At 42.5% G+C, this 13,447-nt stretch overlaps 1 protein-coding gene across 1 annotated transcript; it reads right to left on the reverse strand.

Moving 5' to 3' along the window:
* Positions 1 to 5,324: 5,324 nt before the first annotated feature.
* OR2C1 (olfactory receptor family 2 subfamily C member 1) lies at positions 5,325 to 6,592 on the reverse strand. Its single transcript, XM_086376134.1, has one exon. It carries the CDS (start codon positions 6,580 to 6,582, stop codon positions 5,644 to 5,646), a length of 939 nt encoding a protein of 312 aa, XP_086232260.1. The 5' UTR covers positions 6,583 to 6,592; the 3' UTR covers positions 5,325 to 5,643.
* Positions 6,593 to 13,447: the final 6,855 nt, after the last annotated feature.

The raw sequence follows: 13,447 nt of genomic DNA on the forward strand, positions 1-13,447 counted from the left end.
AGGATAGGGAAGCCTAGCGTTCTGCAGTCCATGGGGCCACAAAGAGTGGGAACCGACTTAGCGACTGAACAATAACAACACAGTAACTTATCCTGACATCAATCCTATAAAGCCAATTCTGTTATCATCCTCTAGATGAGAAAATTGCAACAGTGTTTAAGTGACTGTGTAATCACAGAAGTAGGACTAGAACTCGCCTCTAACCCAATGCTTTTTCCCCTACATTTTAATTTTTCATATACCAAAAGTACTGCAAAACATTCTCACTTAAAAAAATGAATTCTCTCATCTCTTATCTCCAAAATTACACTCCCTTTCAAGAGGAAATAACTGTTTAGTGTGTGTATCTTGCTGAACCATAATCTGCAATTTTGCCTGCTTAGTATATCTTCAAGCTTTTCTGTTTCAATATATCAACCTCATTTTTTTTTAAACTCCTGTTTTTGACATTCCCCATTACAAGTTCACTCTTAAATCATTTTCCTTTTGATGAACATTCAGATACTTTCCTAATTTTCACATGTGTGTGTGATTCTGGATTGGGATATTCTGGATATATTGTGAAGAGGGAGCTGATGGGTTGGGATGACAGTGTGAGGAAAAGAATAGTGGCGGCTTCTCCCTGCCTTTATTCTGACCCCACATCATCCATCTATCAGTTATAAACAACCTGGTTGCACAGTGAGAGTAGCTCTCCATCAGCATATAAATGGAGAGAACTGGGATGTGAAACAGACTAATAAACCTCCTCAGGGTAAATATTCCATCTTTTGATTAAGTATAACTCATCTTTGTTAGATCAGTAAGGACATGGCAACCCACTCCAGTGTTCTTGCCTGGAGAATCTCAGGGACGGGGGAGCCTGGTGGGCTGCCGTCTATGGGGTCACACAGAGTCGGACACGACTGAAGTGACTTAGCAACAAGCACTAGAACATGCACTACCTGTTTTGATCCTTACATTGTTCCTGCCATCTACTATATTCATTTTTCAGGTGATGAAAAAGAGTGTCATAGAGGGTTAATAAAACATAAATCTGGGACATCTTGTGGAAGCAAGCAAGGAAATGCTCAAGGCATATGGGGACAAGTCAAAAAAACAAAAGTCAGCTTGAATGGACTCCCAGTGGTTAAACAGGGGAGAACAATATAATGATATTAACAAGTTATAAACCATAGAATAAAACAGGAAACATTGATTCTGTAAGATATACATAAATAAAAGAGTAAACTGAGTTTAATTAGTATCAGGATATGTAAGTAGTTTTAAAGTGCATGTGCGCATGCTAAGTCGCTTCAGTCATTTCCAACTCTTTGTGCCCCCATGGACAGTAGTTCACCAGGCTCCTCTGTCCATGGGATTCTCCAGGCAAGAATACTGGAGTGGGTTTTCACGCTTTCCTCCAGGGTATCTTCCCAACCCAGGGATTGAACCCACATCTCTTAGGTCTCCTGCATTGATAAGCGGGTTCTTTACCACTAGTGACACCTGGGAAGCCTCGGTTTCAAAGTACCTCCCCATAAAATACTTAATTACAAAGTAGGAAATAATGGAACAGTCTAACAGACACCATCCTCACTTAGTGATCCAAGTAACATCATTAACAATGAGAGACACTGAAATTTACACCACTTAGCTTGCTTGGGCTGCCACAACTGACTACCATAGACTGAGTGACTTGAACAACAGGAATTAATTTTCTCACAATTATGGACCCTGGAAACCCAAGGTTAAGGTTCTGGAAGAACTGTTCCTGGTGAGGGCTTGTTCCTGGCTTACAGAAGCTTGCTTTCCTTTCAAGTGTGTGGAGAAAGACCTTCCTCTCCTTCCTCTCCTTCCTCTCCTTGTAAGGTCACCAATCCCATCAGACTGGGGAGCGGGCACACCCTTATGATACCACTTAACCCTAATTACTTCCTAAAGGTCTTATGACCAAATGCAATTAATTGTATTGGGGCTTAGGGCTTCAGTGTATGAGTTTGGGGTATGGTAGATAATTCAGTCCATAGCATCACCTGATAGCATGCAATGAGAAGAAGGCAACATCACGTCTGAGGAGTTCCTGACAAAGATAACCTGAATCTAACTATAAGGAGCCATAAACTCAAACAGGGATATGTCCCACTGAATAACTTGATGATCTTTTAAAGTGTCAGGGTCCCAAAAGTGAAGAAAAGATGGAGGAACCATTTCAGACTGACAGAGACTAAGGAGACATGACAGTTACATGCAATATGTGATTTGGAACAGAATCCTTTTGCTATGAAAGACACACAGGGACCACTGATAAAAGCAGAATGGGGTCTCAGGATTAAATAGTATAATGTATTGATGCTCATTTAGTAATTTTGATGTCTACATGGAGGTCCTATAGGAGAATGTCCTTGTTTGTTATACATACATCATAAAATATTTGAGGGAAAAAGACAGAGTATCATATTGTCAACTTACTCTCAAATGATCTGGGGAGGGGAAAGCCCTTTATATCACGCTTCCAACTTTTCTGTAGGTTTATGATTATTTCAAAAAGAAAAAAAAATTGGAAGAGGCACAAGTTTTAGAGTCAAATGCATTTGGGTCTGATTCCCAGCCCTACTACTGTGTGCTGTGAGCATGTTTCCCCTTGGGCTACAATGTGCTCATCTTAAAATGGGGATGGTATAGGTTATCATGAGGATTAGAGGAGATTCATGTAAAGAGTTTAGATTGTTACCTAGCCCAGGGTAAGTACCCAGTAAAGTCAATGTGTTCAAATCATCTTTATAGTCAAATAAACGACCTTTTCACCCAATCATTAGCCTGTAATTTCACACTCACATAATACAGCGTAAGTTTACCAAGCCAAAGTCACTTTTCAGTTCCTATTTCTCATCATCTCTTTTATTCCAACATCTAACCACAGCTGTGGGATTGAGCTTGAAGGCTGTGAAGACAGGGGAAGGACTGACTATTTTCATTGGAAGTTTCAAAACTTAGTCACCGAACTCATTTTGCCAGTTTACAGTGGAGGTTAGGATCTGAACAGATTCTGAAGGGCTCTCTGAAACGGGATATTAAACTTACTTAAATCCACTGACCAGACCAGCATCTTCAAATGCTGTACATTCCTATTTTACTAACGCTGGTGAACCTTTTATACTTCTTGGTATTTCATTTTTTTTCTTTTTTTTTTTTGAATTTCCAACTGAATAAGGCATCAAACATATTTTTTTCATCTGAAACCTAGAAATGGAACATAAAAGTCCTCAAAACAAGGAGCTTTTTCCCAATTTTTTAAAAATTAATTTTTAATTGGAGGATAATTGCTTTGCAATGTTGTGTTGGCTTCAGCTCTTCCTATTTTTGACTTTGTTTCATGCCCACCATTGAGAATGGAGGACAAACACATGTGCACTTTGATGATGGTGTATGTTGTCCCCATGATGCATTCACGTCTCAAGCTTTTTCTCCTCCCTCTAATTCTGTCTTACCATGCCCCTAACTGCAAGTTAGATTTAAACTGTCCTGTACTTTCCATAGGGAGACTCTGCAGAACTCTGAAGTGTTTGAACAGAATGCCTATTTATTTTCTTTATATTTTCCCCCAAGTAAGTTTGCAGTGGCTGAGCGGGTAAAGAATCTTCCCTGCAATGCAGGAGGCACAGGTGACACTGGTTTGATCCCTGGGTCAGGAAGATCCCCTAGAGGAGGAAATGGCAACCCACTCCACTCCAGTATTCTTGCCTGAAAAATCTCATGGACAGAGAAGCCTGGCGGGCTACAGTCCAAAGTGTTGCAAAGAGTCAGACAAAACTGAACAACTGAACATACACATACCTCCTTGGAAAGTACTGTTCTCATAAATTAATCAGTTGGCATTCTGGTTTATATATCACCTTTAGGAGCTTGATCATTGTGATTCTGCGTCCTGAGAAGCGCATCTTATCTGAGTGTGCTGATGAATAGAAATTTTGAGTCTGCAAGACTCCAGACTTTAATGAGTTGACCAAGATAATGTTGATAAGTGGTAAGTCCTGGAGACATAGCTCAGTATTACTGTGTAAGGAACTGAGAAAATAGGTCATGGCCCTGATCTGAAACTGGAAAAACAGATTCAGGCCGGGACAATATAATTAGATGTCTTTGGGAGGCATGGAAATATGGAAAGAGGGGAAATTTATCATTGTTCATTCAGCATTGTCCAATTGACCGGATGACCCCAAAGTGGCAAATGTGAAAGTGGTTCACTTAATGTATTTAGCTCCTAGTGTGAAAAAGGAAGACTCACGAGCCTTGTTAATTAACTCACAAAAGTATTTAGAGCATCTACTATGTATAAAGCATGTGTTTAAGTGCTGTGGGAGAAACAAGACTCTAGAAAATAGCCCTAAAACCAATTGATTTCCTTTTCTCTGGTAATGTTTTGTCAAGCAACTTTCTCATATCAACCCAGCTTTCCTCCCTGGGGAAAGAACACATGGACTGTGGTGGCAGGAGTGGATTTCCTTGGCAATTCTAGTGATGTGAAGAATCACAAACTGGCATTCTGATTCCAGTACCTGAGTTCTTTGCTGAGTTATGGACTGATTACTGAATTCCAGAAACTTAAGGGGTGAAGGACTAGATTATGAGACAGAGGAGATGCTTTACAGATGGACAGTCTTTCCTGGGCTCTTAAACTTGCTTAAGAGCATTCCATAACCACTGACCACACTAGCATATCCAAATGCTGGTAGCAAACCTGATGGCTGGGACTTTGGTGAAGAAATGATTTATTTTTATTTATTTATTTTTGGCCACAGAGAATGCAGGATCTTAGTTCTCTGACCAGGGAGTGAACCCCTGCCCCCTACAGTAGAAGCACATAGTCTTAACCACTGGACCCAGGGAAGGCCCAGTGAGAAAACGATTTAAATGAAACTATTTAATTGAAAGAAAAATGGTCTTGGGAATTCCCTGGTGGTCCAGTGGTTAGGACTCCATGCTTCCACTCCAGAGGGCATGGGTTCCATCCCTGGTAGGGGAATTAAGTTTCTACAAGTCTCAGGGCCTAGCCAAAAAAAGAAAAATGGTCTTCCTTCAGGATTGGATGAGGCAAAAGGGAAAGTGGGATGTAGACATAAAGGAGAGGGTAAACAATGACAGAGGCATGTGGGTAGGGAGTGAGGGCAGACAGACTGAAATATTAAGAAGAGACAAAGAGATGGAAAAAGATGATGGATGGATCAGGTGCAAAGGTGAAGTTCTTGGGTTCTGGCCTGATTTTATGGAACTATATAAGATACTGCAAGTGGAGAATTAGGAAAAGTACAGAATTTAGAAATGTACAAAATTCTCTAAAATACAATACTACACATGTAATATTTATTACCCATAATGAATATGTAAAAATAACATGTGAACAGAAGTAACCATGAGCTAAGTCAACAACCTCTGAGCCTTGATGGCAGCCTCTGCTCTGTTATCTGTGGTCCACAGGAGGATATTTGGTAAATAAGTGTAAAACCTAAGAAATAACACTAGCCATGGGTCAACAGCTTAGTGCTGTGGAGAATAAGCTCGTACCGGGGTTAGTACTCCTCATGTTGCCCTGGCCAGAGAGAGAATGAGAAAAAGCATGTAGAGAGGAAAAGGTGGTAAATGATGAAGGCATTTTCCTTTCTTTTAGCTGACTTCTCTTCCCTTCCCCAGCAGCCTCCTCAGTGCCCCCTTCACCTCCTTGTTCCTCAGAGTGTAAATGAGAGGGTTCACCATGGGTGTGACCACAGAGTAGAAGAGGGAGATGAATTTGCCCTGGTCCTGCTTGCTGGTCTTGGCTGGAAGCAGATACCCATAGATAGCGGAGCCATAGAAGAGGAGCACCACCACCAAATGGGAGAGGCACGTGTTAAAGGCCTTCCTCCGTCCCTCAGCTGAGCGGATCTTCAGCACTGCCTGAGCTATGTAGCAATAGGAGATCAGGATGACGCTCAGCGGGACAGCAGTGAAGAATGTGCAGACGCTGTTGAGCACAGCTTCATTGAGACTCGTGTCAACACATGCCAGTTTGATCATAGCAGGCACCTCACACAGGAAGCTGTCCACCCTCCGGTGCCCACACAAAGGAAGCTGCAGAGTGAATGTGGACTGGACCACAGAGTTGCCCAAGCCACCCAACCAGGCAATGGCAGCCAGCAGCCAGCAGAGCCGAGGATTCATAATGGTGGTGTAGTGCAGGGGTCGGCACACCGCAACGAAGCGGTCAAATGCCATCACTACCAACAGGATGCACTCGGTGGCCCCTAGCCAGAGGAAAACATAGAGCTGGGTCACACAGCCACCATAGCTGATGGTCTTGTCTGCTCCCCACAAGTTGGTCAGCATTTGGGGGACTGAGCTAGTAGTAAAGGCAAGGTCCAGGGAGGAGAGGTTGCTGAGGAAGAAGTACATGGGTGTGTGGAGCCGGGCATCCAGGTTGAAAAGCAGGATGATGGCTGAGTTCCCAAACAAGGTCAGCAAGTAGGAGAAGAGGATGCCTACAAAAAAGATCGTCTCCAGCTGGGGATGGTCAGACACACCCATCAGAATGAAGCCTTCCAAGGAGCTGCTGTTGGCCCTTTCCATCTTTGGTTGCCTTCAGTCACTTGGGGAATCTGTCCAGGGAAAACCAGGAGTAAAGCAAGTGAAGAGGAAGCTGCTGGATTAGGTGAATCTGCATCGGTGTGGTTCTGATGTCATTGAGCTTCTTAGTTAAGTACCAGTTTAAACTTTATGATTGCAAGTGTTCATGCAATCCTCAAATACTGCCAGTCCTACAATGAATGGAAACTTCATTCCATGTGAATATCAAACGTGAGTTATTACAGGAATGAAGAAAGTGCCTTATAGAGAACAAAAAGATTGGATCTTCAGTTCAACACAGTGATGACAACAGGATAGAAGGAGTTGACCATTGGAGCTAAATGTGGAAATTCTAAAAATACAGATTTATCCAGCCAAAGTTTTGGTGTACTCAGGGAAAGGTTGTGCAGACTTGCTGTATTTGGAAAAGCTCCCCAGAAGGTTCTAATAACTTTTTTCCTGTCTTTTCTATATCCCTAACCAGCCCCCAAGTGAAAACTCCTGGTCTAGAAAGATGCTGTTTGAGGGAGAAGGTGATAAGTTTATAAAATCATGCAAAGAATGGGCAGCATGGGCAGACTGACTCACCAAATACGGAAGATGCCAATATGTGAGCTTAGAAGAGGTAAATGGAGGACAAAACTTCACTCGAGCCCAAGCGTGTGCAGGTGGAACAGGCTAAAGATAGCAACAACGTTTGCTCCAAAGGCAGTTAAATCAGTTATCCAGTGTCCATAGTTAGTAAAGGATAATAGAAGATTTCAGAGGCCATCTCTGAAACTTTGAGGTATATGACCACCGTACCCACCTTAAACGATGGAGTAATTCTTAATATCTCATAAACAAAAATTACCTATTGTTAATAATGGACCAGTTGCCATCTCCTTTCATTGGGCAAGACCTAGGCTTTTCTGAAAATCATGAACCAAAGCCCTTCCCCCTTCTTTGACTAATAAACAAAAGGATCTGAGAAGAAAACAAAAACAGTATCGGGTGAGCTGTCCTCATCCGGACACTGAAGACTGGCAGTAAATGCTCTGCCTCCTCCTCTGGACCATAACCTGTCCACAGGAACCTTGGCTGCCACACCCGAAGAGTAGCTTCATGGGAGGTGTTCCTCAAGGGATATGTGCGAGTGTGCCATCTGGTCCTGGTGCTCCAGACAGGGATCACTTGGCCACATCTCTTGGCCAAAACCCGACGAACTGTCCTTTCCATCAGTAAGCAGCAGAAACACTGGAGATTCTGATGCTAGATCCCACCCAGAAGTGAGGTAGGAAATCTCTTCTAATTGTCTGTTTCTTTAGATCAGAAATGTAGTCCTTCTACTGGGTCAGGGATGATATAGATTTCAGAACACTTTTCAACCCTCCTTCCTTTCTCTACCTAATACCTTAAGAAGAAGTGACTGCCTATTCTATTCATTTGGGTCTTAAGGGAGCTGAGTTACTAATCTGATAGCTCATATTTCTGTTCTTCCTAACACCCATCTCCCTACTTCCTCCTAGAAGTTCCTGTCCCCTTGTGTCCCTTGAGGAGAAAGACACACAGACAGACATGGCCTGTCTTCTTCCATAAGTTATCTGGTCTCCAGGTGGCTGATGCTGTGTGGCTTCTCAGTGATCCCCAAATTCCTTTTGGTCCCCACTCTGTGCATAACAAGGAATAAACCAGTCAGCACGGGGAAAGGACAGGGCATACCTGGAGTGGGAGGTTGCTGACCCCTGCCACTCAGCAAATTCAGGAGGGAACACCATATCTGCTGGATTCTTGGCCTGATCTGCACAAACTCCCCAAGCAAACATGACTGTAATAACTTCAAGTTTGAATTCAGCAACTTGACGCTCTTCAGGATGTTTTCCTCCCTTAAAGGGTCTCTCAACTTGTAATTGAGAGTTCTTGTTCTCAATTACAATAGTTCTCTTGTAAGCTGGAATGTTAAGCTGATCTGGCACTATTCGCGTTTTAAGAGGAGCTCAGAGAGGACAACACTGAACTCAGAGCATGTGCCATTTATGGTGTAATTTAGGAGCACCTACATGGAGTTTGTTTGGGTACAGAAGGATTTTTAGGAATCGCTCATGTGTGCATAAATGGTTCCCATCTTGGCCTGTCTGTAATTTGTTTCGAACTTTCAAGATACTGAGAAAAGCAACCAAGACTTGCTTCTTAGTTAATCCGGGATGCTGTAGTTGCCCACCTTCGCCCAGGCTTCTGCCCGTTCTTCCCCTAAATCTCACCACAATTCTCAGTTGGCCACTTGCAAATTAGCCTCAACAGATATGGAATTTGGAGTTGGCTTTCTCCTATTACGGAAATTGCTCCTGAGCTGTTGGCACTCCCCATATGTGGGTACAAGTTCTCAGAATTCAAGCCTTCCTTTAACATCAGCTTCAGCAATAAACAGAGAGGGAATCATAAAAAATAAAAACAAATAAGGAAACCTAATCCTGAATTCCTTTCCCTTGCAGAGAAGTTTTTATATATGATTTATTTTTAAATATTTAATTTATTTAGAGACACTTGACAGTGATACTCCTGAGAGCTCAGTTTGTGCCTATCTTGCATCTAAGTTCTAAGTTCATCTTTTCATGGTGACCTGGTCAAGACTGGAGATAAGGTTTTCAATGTAGGATAACATTGTGGTAGTATGGCACACAAGGGCCACACAGCAGAATAAACTTTGCCTAGAAGGATGAAGATTGTATGTATGGATGTGAGAGTTGGACTGTGAAGAAAGCTGAGCGCCGAAGAATTGATGCTTTTGAACTGTGGTGCTGGAGAAGACTCTTAAGAGTCCCTTGGACTGCAAGGAGATCCAACCAGTCCATTCTAAAGGAGATCAGTCCTGGATAATCATTGGAAGGACTGATGCTGAAGCTGAAACTCCAATACTTTGGCCACCTCATGCGAAGAATTGACTCATTGGAAAAGACTTTGATGCTGGGAGGGATTGGGGGCAGGAGGAGAAGGGGACAACAGAGGATGAGATGGCTGGATGGCATCACCGACTCAATGGACATGAGTTTGAGTGAACTCTGGGAGTTGGTGATGGACAGGGAGGCCCGGTGCGCTGAGATTCATGGGGTTGCAAAGAGTCGGACACGACTGAGCAACTGAACTGAACTGAACTGAGAAGAATGAAGTCTAAGGTGGATTTGAAGTGTTTGATGGAGTGAACAAGAATTTCACCCCCAAATCTCAGAATTCAAGAATTAGAAAAGAGGAGTTTTAATTTTAAAGGAAGTAAGTATAGGATCAATAAAAGAAAAAATGGCATAGTTCATAGTAAAACTATGGAAACTATTACTCTTTAGAGGCATCACGGTATATATTAAAATTTAAGGAACATAAAGGGAGATGAAGGGAATCAATGATGTCTAGAGGGGACTCTACATCTGATGTTTGCATCAGGGAATACAACCAAGCTCCCTTAAATTGATTTCTGATGCTACTGTTGGAAAAAGAATGCTGGATGCAGGATGGCTCAGAGGGCAATTCTAATGAGCGTAGGATCTTACAAAATTAAAAGAGGGTTAAATGGCAGTACATCAAATATGTATGAAAACTCCCCACCACAAACTCAGACTGGAAAAAGCTGGATAAGCGTGGTGCTCCAGGAATAGCTCTCCGTGGTACAATCCTCTGCAAACGGAGGGCAGTTTGCAGCAGGTTTTCAAAAGGAAAATCGGACAGAGGAGTGCTTGATGTGAGGGTCAGGAAGTAAGCTTTCTGCCCTGTCTTGCATAGGCAGTTCCTTATTGGAAGGTCTTACCTGACTTGCCTGACATTTTAGAAAGGACATGGAGCATGTGCAGATTTTTAGGGAAGAAAAAGCAAGAGAAAATAGGTATTATGGAAAATGTCCAAGACTTTAACTTGTTTAAGAAGAAGTGATTAAAGAGAGGTGTTTTTTTTTTCTTCCAGTTAATGTCTTTGCTATATGGTGGGATTTCAAAGACAGCTGCTCGTACAGCAGGTGCTCTCCCTATCTATGAAAAGCAAAAACAGGCTTAAATTAAAAGCAAGAGAAACTGTGCTTTGACATTCTGAAATTTTGGCATGAAAAAAATATTGGCAAATTCTTTGGCAAGAGAAAAAGGAATTAAAGATTTTGCTTAGAAATTTGTCTAAGTTTAGAGATTTGTCTGACCAGGGGCACTGGGCCATCCCAAAGTCTGCCATGACCCTTTTCTGCTGGAGGATTCTGTTCCTAGGACACATATGTGCACACAAAAGCGTCTTTATTTGGGGGTGGTGTGATCAGGATAAGAATTTTCCAGTTTCTCTCCTAGACATCCTAGAAATGAATTTTATTCCATAAAAATTCTTAATTTGTAGTTTTATAATTCCCCTGTGAAGTTTAAATATCTTCCTTTCCTATCTCTTTTCTTAGCTGGTATGTCTGTGTGCCAGTCATGTCTAACTCTTTTGTGACCCCATGGGCTGTAGCCTGCCAGGCTCCTCTGTCTGTGGAATTTTCCAGGCAAGAACACTGAAGAGGGTCACCATTTCCTACTCAAGGGGATCTTCCTGACCCAGGGATGGACCCTGCGTCTCAGGTATTGAACCCACAACATCTCCAGCATTGGCAGGCAGGTTCTTCACCCCTGTGCCACCAAGGAAGCGCTCTCAGCTGATAGAGGAGGTCACAAATGCACTTGGGGACCCACACCATGTCCTCCAAACTTTCTCCAGGAAGTAAGAACACAAAGTCAGCGCTTGTAAAGGTCATTTCATCTGCTCCCTCTCCTCTCTTCAATTCCCCTGATTGCTCTTTCCTTATCCATCTTCTTCTCCTCTTATACCCTGGATTCTCATTAGTAGAAATCTATGAATCTTCTACGGAAACATACCTTTGGCTTCAAGAGCCCATGTGACTCTGTCACACTGTCACTGGTGCTTGCTGGATCGAGCAGGGGGGAGAGTGTGAAATTAGGAAGGAAGCTGTGCTGCGTGGCTACTCTCCAGCCTCAAGAAGAGGGCTTTTAACCATGGGGTTGGCCCTGGCCCTCTGAGGAGTGCTGGCTCTGACACCTGGAAGCCCAGCTCACTCCTACTCATTCTGCAGAGCCCAAGGAGGGACCTCTGTCCCCCACAGGCAATTAGCACAAAGCACTTGCATGGCCAGGATGCAGGAACAAGGCAGTCCCTGAAGAACCGACTGGTTCTTTCACCTGAACTCCATCCCCAAACACAGATTACTAATTGAAATAGCAGTGAGAATAACTGCATTCCTTAAATTATTACTAGTTACATAATTTTATCCTTTTCCAGGTACTTTCACAAGATCCAGCTTAGTTCTTACAATGCTTTCTATAGCAGGTGGTCTTATCCTCACTTGGTAGACAAGTAAACCAAGCATAAAATGGGAATAAAATGACTCTTTAGTGTTAAACAGTGTTTTCTCATTAGGCATAAACATACCACTCTATGCAGAAGCTAGTATTTTTTAAGTATGATTGATTTACAATATTATGTTAGTTTCAGGGGTACAACATGTTGTTGTTCCATCGCTATGTCATGTCCAACTCTTTGTGACCCCATGGACCATAGCAAGCCAGGCTCCTCTGTCCTCCACTGCCTCCCAGGGTTTGCTCACATTCATGTCCATTGAGTCAGTAATGCTATCTAACCATCTCATCTCATCCTCTGCCACCCACTTCTCCTCCTGCTCTCAATCATTCCCAGCATCAGAGTCCTTTCCAATGAGTTGGCCCTTGGCATCAGGTGGACAAAGTACTGGAGCTGCAGCTTCAGCAACAATCCTCCCAATGAACACTCGGAGTTAATTTCCTTTAGGATTGACTGGTTTGATCTCCTTGCAGTCCAAGGGATTCTCATAGCATAGTGACTAGATATTTTTTATAGACTATGCTCCATTTAAAGTTATTACAAAGTAATGGCTGTATTTCCCTGTGCTGTACAATATATGCTTATTGTTTATTTTACATATAGCCATTTGTAAAATGGGGCCAACCCCATGGTTAAAAGCCCTCTTCTTGAGGCTGGAGAGTAGCCACGCAGCACAGCTTCCTTCCTAATTTCACACTCTCCCCCCTGCTCGATCCAGCAAGCACCAGTGACAGTGTGACAGAGTCACATGGGCTCTTGAAGCCAAAGGTATGTTTCCGTAGAAGATTCATAGATTTCTACTAATGAGAATCCAGGGTATAAGAGGAGAAGAAGATGGATAAGGAAAGAGCAATCAGGGGAATTGAAGAGAGGAGAGGGAGCAGATGAAATGACCTTTACAAGCACTGACTTTGTGTTCTTACTTCCTGGAGAAAGTTTGGAGGACATGGTGTGGGTCCCCAAGTGCATTTGTGACCTCCTCTATCAGCTGAGAGCGCTTCCTTGGTGGCACAGGGGTAAAGAACCTGCCTGCCAATGCTGGAGATGTTGTGGGTTCAATACCTGAGACGCAGGTTCCATCCCTGGGTCACCTTAATTCGTTACCTCTATCTTACAGTTCCCCTTTCCTTCTCCCACTGGTAACCGCTAGTTTCTTCTCTATGTCTATGAGTCTATTTCTGTTTTGATATATTCATTCATTTTATTTTTTAGATCCAACATCTAAGTGATAACATAGAGTATTTGTCTCTCTCTGTCTGACATTTCACTAGACATAATGCTCTTTAGATCATCCACGTTGTTGCAAATGGAAGAATTTCATTATATTTTATGACTAAGTTACATAGGCATTATAAAAATATACCATACCTTCACCCATTCATCTGTTGATGGACAGTTAGGTTGTTTATATATCTTAGCTATTATAAAGAATGCTACTGTGAACATTGAAGTGCATACATCTTTTCAAATTAATGTTTTCATTTTGTTTTGATATATACCTGGGAGCAGAATT

Source organism: Bos grunniens, chromosome 25 (genome assembly GCF_055505025.1).
Source record: "Bos grunniens cultivar Pamir isolate PY7600 chromosome 25, Bosgru_T2T1.0, whole genome shotgun sequence".
Classification (NCBI taxonomy): domain Eukaryota; kingdom Metazoa; phylum Chordata; class Mammalia; order Artiodactyla; family Bovidae; genus Bos; species Bos grunniens.

Excerpts from the sequence above, each read along its gene's own strand:
- OR2C1 (XM_086376134.1), bottom strand. The coding sequence starts at position 6,582 with ATGGAAAGGGCCAACAGCAGCTCCTTGGAAGGCTTCATTCTGATGGGT.